General features: G+C 30.4%; 1 protein-coding gene across 1 annotated transcript; it reads right to left on the reverse strand.

Annotated features, from left to right (window-relative positions):
* Positions 1 to 2,777: 2,777 nt before the first annotated feature.
* Positions 2,778 to 3,896, reverse strand: LOC119689951. Its single transcript, XM_038104902.1, has 3 exons — positions 3,484 to 3,896; positions 3,162 to 3,362; positions 2,778 to 2,997 (listed from the first exon to the last, which is right to left on the reverse strand). The coding sequence occupies exons 1-2, from the start codon at positions 3,791 to 3,793 to the stop codon at positions 3,226 to 3,228; spliced, it is 447 nt and encodes a 148-aa protein (XP_037960830.1). The 5' UTR covers positions 3,794 to 3,896; the 3' UTR covers positions 2,778 to 2,997; positions 3,162 to 3,225.
* Between the last annotated feature and the right edge of the window lie 5,121 nt (positions 3,897 to 9,017).

The following is a 9,017-nucleotide window of genomic DNA, read 5'->3' on the forward strand; positions in this document are numbered from 1 at the left end:
ATTGACTCAGTGAAAAAATATATCAGAGACAGAGCTTTAAAATTATTCACTAAAGTTGATACGCTACTTAACCCCGTCATAACAATCCTCAAGTCCACTTCTGGACTCTCAGGAAGATATGCTGATTTAAGGTCCGTCATCAACTAAAAGACAAATAAATGATATGATTTTTTAGCCTAGTTAAAGCCTAGTGTGGGGTAGTGACAAACCCCCCAGCCATTATAGAGTAAAAGTGCGTAATAGCACTAACTCAAGAAGAGAAGAAGAAGAAGAAGAAGAAGTATTTAAATAGTATAGTATTTAAATTATCATCTACCTATCTACCTATACTTCAAAAAAAAAAACATGATTAAGAAGTAAAAATCAAAGTAGTAAAAAGTTTAGTTATTTCTAATATATTTAAGTAGATGAAAAAATAAATAATTATAAATAAAAATATTCGTGAACTAACCAAAGTATTATACATTTAATATGCAGAGCCTAAGAAAAAGCTATTTAAAAATAAGTCTAAAATGCAAATTCTAAAAACCCATAGTTTTACTTGGAGGTAGAAAAACCCAGTAATCTTAAATAGAACATCCTCTCAGAATCTGAGCTGGAGATTTGTCACAATCATGCCTTGATAACCAAATACTGGTTACAAAGCCATGCCCACAGTACACTGTGATGGCTAATCACCGGAGGTAAGCACCGTGGAATGTCTAACAAGAAAATCGAATAAAAAGGCTATGCTTAACCCTGTTCTATCTTCAATACTAGTAAAATAGTCAATACATATTGAATGATTAAAAGAACAGTACTAGATAGGTAAATAAATGAGTAAATCATTTAATAAATATAAATGAATAAATAAATATCTGGTATGGGGGAAGCAATTAGTGTTATGGGAATAACTAGAATATCAATAGATATTTGAAAAAAAGTATTTTTGTAAATTAGTTTTCTATCTTCTATTAGGTACCACTTATGCGTTTCGTCTGGGAACTGCCCAGACTCATCAAAATGGAGAAAAATATATAAGTGATATAAAACATCGTCATGTTAACACTATCAGCTGATACTGATAACGTTCGTTTCGTATTGGTTTTTTATTCTGAATTTCATATTCTAGTTAAAATAATTAATCTAATTGAGAAATCTAAATAAAATTTTTAGAAATATAATAATATATAATAGGATAACCATAGATATAAGGTAATATATAACAAATTTAAGGAATAGAAATAGTAATAATAAGAAATTAACCTTAACTACATTAAAAATAAACAGTACTGATTTATAATAACCTTATAATAACAATAATAATAATATATATATTCACCAAATAAAATTCTATAGTTTCAAAAGAGAACAATAACTAAAACCAATAAATACAAAAGAATGAGTAACTAAATTAAAAACAAACAAAAATATAACTAATAACTCAATTATATTTTCCAAAATCATCTCAATAGAGTTAATAGTTAGAAGCTATTAGTTTTAGGATTGAAATATTATACTGTTTTTGAACTAAAATAAAAAGTATTATACTGCCAAAAAAAACAACATGAAAAACAAACCAACAAATGTCACAAATCCTACCTTAATGATTCTCCATTATTTCATTTATTATTGATCTTTCAGCTATATTCCTAAACAATTTTATACAAGATTTTCATAAAAATTCTATAAGCATTAAACCTATCGAGCTGTGGTGGTTTCAAAATATACTTCTAATGATAGGCAAGTCTGCTATCTAACAGCAACAAAAAAGTGAAAAGCAACTCAAATATGAGACAAATCTGGTGGCTAATAAGACTATAAAAAAAAAACAGGAAAACAAGTAAATTAAAAAGAATCCGCAAACAATTGCATGAAAACAGCATTAAAAATGAGTGAAAGTGCTCGCTATCAACACTAAAAACAATAAAAAAATTAACCGTTAGTTAAGATCAAAATTACTATTGAATATTTCAGCAGTATATTGCATTTTTGCTTACATTACTAGCATTTGTCTTATGATGTCTTTAAGATAGCCGCACTACAAGTAGTGTTTACTTTGGACCTATGCTATATACTTAAGCGTATATTCTTTTCGCTATATCTACACAAATACTTTTGCTCTATGTAAGAGTTTCCGTACTGCAAAAACGAACTAAAACTTAATCGTCTGAGTAATTCTGAAAAGTATTGAACCAATATCTGACTTAAAATATACATTAAGACCGAAAAGTTTTCGGAAATTCTCATTTAAAATTCGCGCGCTGTATATTTTTCGATATTTGTTTATGTAGTTTGGCAGCACTGTCCTTAATTACTATGCCAAAAATGAGCGCGATCTGTCAGACAGTTCGTTTTCGGCAGCTGTTGAAACCAGTTCACCTCAGTAGTGCGTTGCGAAAAAAACAATGGAAAAAAATATTGAACAAAGAGTTTGCATCAAATTTTGTGTTTCGAACGAATTTCGTGTGCAGAATCGTTGCGAATGCTACAAAAGGCTTATGGGGAATCAGTTTTATCGAAAACTCAAGTTTATGAGTGGTACAAAGCCTTTCAGGACGGTCGTAAGACCGTCGAAGACATTTCGCAACGCACTACTGAGGTGAACTGGTTTCAACAGCTGCCGTAAACGAACTGTCTGACAGATCGCGCTCATTTTTGGCATAGTAATTAAGGACAGTGCTGCCAAACTACATAAACTTAAAATATCGAAAAATATACAGCGCGCGAATTTTAAATGAGAATTTCCGAAAACTTTTCAGTCTTAATGTAAGTAAAGGAGTAATATTCTATATCTTATGTTTTCATTTTATTGATTTGATTGAATTGTTTCAATAGTACAATTTTTTTTTTATTTATTAATTTCTTTTTTTTTGTTTCGTTTTTTTCTTTTTGTTCATATTTTTTTTTGGTTTTTTGAGGTTTTTTTTTTGATTCCTATTGAGTTTCCATAACTTCCAGTTATTGAAGCTAAAAAGTAAGTCCTCCATCATATATATTAAATAAATTTGAATGTATCTGAAATTTAAAATATAATTTTTATATTTTTGTTTCAACTTTAATAGTAAGCGAATTATTTTAATTATTTTTAATCACTAAAAGTAATTTAAAAAATTAACTTCTCTTTTTTTTGGCTTCGTTGTATATTGAATGTAAACTACCATTTCAGTTGAAGTACTTACCATTTTAATTAACAATTTTTTTGTTTTTTTGTTGACAATTTGTCAGTAAAGGCTGTTCAGGAATTTAAGAGCGATGTTCAACAGATGTAATACCATCTCCTCCGGTATAGTCTTCGTCAATTGTGGAATCTGTTAAACCGGCATAGTCCCCATTACTGTTATCAGTAACAGTGTCTTTTTGAGTCTCACCAGACGGTTCGTCTGCATATAAATTAAGAACACTATCTGAGTATAACTAACTATAACTTATTGTAAAAATCTTAAGTTTCAGCGCAATAGCTAATATTGTGAATACTCATTAGTAAGATTAGTTTACATTTACCGTTGTCCTTTATCTCCTTCTGATCCATGGTGCAATTTAAGGCCTTTGAAGAATCTTCTTCAAGAGTGGGTTCCTTAACTATTTCTGGAAATTTGTTCTTTAGATCTTGAATCCTATCAATATATTTCAAAACAAAATTAAAGTAAAGACCATAAAGAGCCTCCGTCGGTTGTTTTTCCATTTCTTTAATAAATTCATTTATGGCCTTTTGATAAAACTCTATGGCTTTTTTAATATCTCCGGTATATTCTAACTCAATTGCATAGCGCAATAATTCCATAGCGTCGGTTTTATTTTGTATGGATTCCATTATTACTTTACTTTAATTGCAGATTTTTAACTTGAACTTAGTTAAAAATTAATTATAATGAAATGTACAATTAGAAATTATTTGAAATAATTATAAGACGCGAAGTTCACTAAAGAAAATTTTAAACATGAGATGTCAAAATTTTATATAAAACTAACATGGTATACCCCCTTTTTGTCTTTATTTAATAGACCGCTTACACCATCAAGCGTAGTTACGCATGAACATAGTTTTTTCATAGGGTGTAATATATCGGCAGAAATCACGATAACATACATATCGAAAATTTTTTTGTTTGCTTTGAATTAATTTATGGAGTTTGCAAAAGATATTTAAGTTTCCACTGCAATTACAAATTAATAATTAGTACAAAAATACAGTTGTCATGATTTTATTTCTAAGAATTATACTATTATAGGGAGTGTGAATAATCGATATTTCGTTCATGACGTATTAATGAGTTAAATGTTGGTACCATTCTGAACAAAAATGTGAACAAAGATTTATTGAACTATAGTAAATAATGTCACACGTCTTAAATTTGGTAATAGTTGTTGTCGTCTTTTTTTTTTTTTTGGTGTTGTAACAATTAGTTCTTTCCACCAGTCTTTGGAAACAGTTGCCATAGTCCATATATCCTTCACAATCAGGTACAAAACGTATGATATAATGTTCGCGATATTTATATATATCTGAACAGTTCTGGCAGCAATTTATCTAATTTTGCAGTCTAATTGTTATTAAGTGTGCCAGTGATATTACTGACCACTTTAGTAGAAGGAAAATTGATGCTGTTACTTCTGTTATATGGCATTTACACTGCCTTCAAATGGCTCATTTTGGTCAAAAATCAAAAATGATCCATTTTCTAATATTGTATAAATGAGTTCCAAATACGTTCCGAATGCAAATAAATACATTGAACATATCCTAAATAAAAGTTTTTCATGTCATTTTGACAGTTTGAGAAAACTTGACAGTTTGACATATTTACAAAAAAAGAAAGGTAAACAAATATTTGGTTGTTGCATTTTCTTGAAAACGATGCATCTCTTTTTGGAACTTTTACTTCCCAAAAATAAATTAATCAAAGCTAAAAATAAGTTTACAGTTTATATTGTAATGTTTGTAGGTATATATAACCTACATCCAAAATTTTTTTGGCACAGACCAAAAATCAAATCAACAGGCAAGTTGAAAAATCAGCTGTTTCAAATGAGAACAAATGAATTACAATGAATGTAAACACTTTCAAATGACTCATTTGAAATGAGCCATTTGAGGCCACAGTAAATGCCATTTAAGATAAAAGTGGGAAGAATTTCGAAAACTACAGCAGATGAATAAATATATAGCTGTTTAATAGAACGTACTTTCAGATATTTAATATACTTTTCAACATATATTGCAAGGTTTTTTTTTGAGAACATCATTGGAATAAATGGTTATCTATATTAAAAAAATATGGAATAAAATATGTTGATTATTTTTTCGAGCCAGCGCAACTGGGCACTTTACTCTTTGATATCTGGGGGTACTACAGGGTCCCACCCATCTCATTGACTAATTTATGTATTCCTTATAAGCTTCATGATTATTCAGTGATTGATTCAGTGAAGATCTGCGTACCTTCCCGTGCGGAGAGTGATTACTCTAAGATTAGATAGTGCTAAGTAGGATAGCCTCTCAGTTTTCGCATATATTTTCAGCGGTCTGTCCCTTATGTATTTTTTGATCAGGTGTATTCTAAGGTCTCTTAGCATGTCGTTTGTGCGGATGTACCAAGGCACTTTGAAGAGTCTTCGGAGAGCCTGACTTTGAGCAACTTGCAGCTTTTGTACAGTAGAGTCGGCAGCTTTGCTATACGCGACACACCCATAAAGTAATGCTGGTCTAATTATCTGGCTATACATCAGTTTTCTGTTCTTCGCGCTAAGGTTGTTGTGTTTAAAAAGTAGTTGTAAGCATTGCAGTGTTTCAGCGCAACTGTGAAATAGTGAAAGCACTATAAGGTTTTACTAACACCCTGTATATGTATGGTATACATATACCTGAACAGAAAAATCTAAAGTATGATAAAGTATACGTTGCTTTTCAGTTCCATTTAATGAGTTAAACATTAAATCGGTCACTGAAAATTGTTAAAAAAAGTAGGTTGGTTGGTTTCCAAATGTTTTGCTGTGTACTACAAAATTGCACTGCTCGTGAAGCTGTCGATGATACCTTTTCATGCGTTGCATTATTAGTGAGACTATGCACTGCTATTTTGCTTAGTTTTAAGTGAATTTGAACTTAATTGAAAATAACAATTTCAGCTTTGCTTTTAGTACTCTTTGACATGTAAATTATTATTCGATTTGTCCGGTATACATTACCACATTCATACCATTCAGTATGCTGAATGCATGTTAATCTAATGTAGTTACTTCAGTTAAATCCAATCTGACGCAAAATGCCCTTAGGTACACTTGAGTTAAGTTGCAATACGAGTCGAATAAATTATATTCAAATTCTTTTAAAAGTAAATGATATCTTATAATCTGTAAATTATAACATTTTTCTAAAAATTTGGGATTTATTGGAACAGTGTTGTCAAGTTAATATTGTTGAACTTCACAACAATATAAATCATAACAAAATAGTGCCAGCTCTATTTATTATAACTAAAATTGTATTATAACAAAAATATATTGATCAAATATATCTATCGGAGAAATACTTGACATATCTTTTAGAGTTCGCGACATACAAAATCAAACGGAATATACGAGTACAAACGTTACTCTCAACGGGGCCACGGTACTGGCAAAGGGCCCTTGGCATATAAAAATTATCTCCATTGTTCCGAAGAACTGTCAATTTTGTCATTACCTAAGATTTTAATTAATTGAGCGATTGTTTTGTAAACTCTCTAAGTAGGTGTAGCTTTGATAGAAAATAATTATTTTCTTCTGTACACTAAGTGTGAGATGAGTATGGTCTAATTATTTTAACAGTTTAAAGATAATTAACCAACAAAATACCCTTTGTATCGCAACAAGTGCACCTTCTTCTACAGTGTTTGAATATGCAGCCGATTTTAAGTTAAAAATGTTAAAAAAAGGGACTTACACTACTTCTTAGCCTCATATTTCGATTTTATAGTAACAAAGTTGCTTAACAACATTCGTTGGTCAGTTTTTAATATTAAAGAAGGTTGCATACAATAATATGATGTGCTTTTAAACTGATTCCATTTATTTCTATATTTGAAAATATATATATATTTTTGGAAAATAAAAGCTTATAAATTATTCGAAGTATATATGGTATATATTTCGTAGTTTGTTTGACTTCTTTCTCAGGGCGCAGTATTACTACAACCGCTCTTGGACACATATAAGACAGTTATTTATACTGAAATCTCTGTACAAATATAGTTTTAAATAACTATATAAATATGACATGTATATTATATACATAGGTTATCACTATCCTCTTGATAATAAAATAATTAATTTTTAAGAATGCTAAAAATGTTGAAATATTTTGAACGTTTCAATTGAAAGTTTTATTCGGCCAAAAATTCAATTAATTTAAATTCCATATAAAAAGAATTTTTGCTATTGTAGTTCACTACTTTTCAAAACCTCTAAACCTCGCTATTTAATTTTATTAATGCATAAAACTATATAAAGTTTTAAGTTATATAGAACGATATGAGTATTTCATTTAAATTTTAAAAATCGAAAACTATTTGTTGTATGGAAATAAAATATTGTCAAATTTTTTGTCTCACAAGCATCCACAGTGACTTCAAGTTTGTTCTATATATGTAATATATAAGTAATGGCAGCAACCCAAATCAAAAAACCATCTTTTGGTACCAAATAGTTGCTCTTCAAAACTGGCATCTCAATTGACTTCTCAGTTTCCGCGTCAAAAAATAAAGTTGAAGAAGTGCCACAAAAACACTCGTTTAGAGCCCGTTTATACAAAAAAATTCCCCCTTACCTCAAAAATAGACACAGTTAAGACTGCGCGACAATACCCAAGAGCTCGATATTATAAATATAGATGTTAAATTATGTTAATATAAAAATTTATAAAATATTAAAGATTAATTACAAAGTCATGTTCAACTTTGTATCTGAAAATAATTTTAGTTCTAATTTCAAGTTATTATTTATTGCTGTTGGTACACGAAACGATTTTATATTGCATGGGCCACCAACGCTTAAGCTTTCGCAAATAACTGGACATATGTAATACAATTAATTCCAGTTCTTTCCAGGTTCTAGGTTCGATATTTGCAGAGATATTTGGCAAGCGCAAATTAATGTTCCATGCCAAGATATCTATTTCGAACAGCATAGGGTAATAAAGTGACAAAATAATTTAAAAAATTTAAAAAAATAATTTTAATTACGTGAAGTTACGTTACATTTTTTGTATGTTATTTAACATTACTCAATAAGTACTGTAACGACTTTTCCGGCCCTCTCTCTACACCTGGGGTATAACTCAACGAGTATACCAGGGTTCGTTATAAAAATTTAAATAAGGGACACTTCTGTGTATAGCAGCGTTTATTATTTAACAAAAAAAAAAGAAAACATTCATTAAAGTTGTGGGAAGAAATATCTAGATTCACAAGCGTAAGGAACAGTTACTCCGTTTTGTCGTAACACAAATATGGTCTATTTGATTTCGTGTTCTCATTTCAAGTGATACCCACGTTTTTTTTTTTTTCCAAAAGAAAGGTTGGGAAGTAGTCACCGCGTCACTGCATCTTCGAGGATTATTGTGACATGCCCGCTTCAGTTCCATAGACGAGTAGCAGTTAAGAATGCCAGTATGTCCTTTGGAGAGATGTTGCCTAATTCCGTTATAAGCGGATAGGCAATGGATAAGTAGCGAAGTCTGAGTCTTGCAAGACTATCACAGTGACACAATATGTGTCCTGCTGTTTCCTCTTCTTCGTAACAAAGTCTACAGCTATCGTCTCCAGTAATACCTAGATTCAATAAATGTTTTTTAACTCCGCAGTGTCCAGTTAGAAAACCTGTGACAAGTCGGATGCCACTTCTGTTCAGCATAAGTAGCTCCCTAGTTCTGGCTTTTAATCGAAACGGCATGGATTCTTTTGCTTGTCTGCAGGTAACTGTATTATCCCAATCATTCTGAGCTGCTCTTTTCAGTCATTCATTAGTTTTAAGTTTGAAAAAGCTCCACGAACGACCGC

The sequence above is a fragment of the Teleopsis dalmanni genome, chromosome X, assembly GCF_002237135.1.
Source record: "Teleopsis dalmanni isolate 2A chromosome X, ASM223713v2, whole genome shotgun sequence".
In the NCBI taxonomy this organism is placed as follows: Eukaryota; Metazoa; Arthropoda; class Insecta; order Diptera; family Diopsidae; genus Teleopsis; species Teleopsis dalmanni.

What these genes read in the sequence shown, in the direction of transcription:
- LOC119689951 (XM_038104902.1), bottom strand. Translation starts at nt 3,793, where the DNA reads ATGGAATCCATACAAAATAAAACCGACGCTATGGAATTATTGCGCTAT. An exon ending in GAAGGAGATAAAGGACAACG is followed by an intron (nt 3,363 to 3,483) that starts GTAAATGTAAAC and finishes ATTTATATGCAG; the next exon opens with ACGAACCGTCTGGTGAGACT.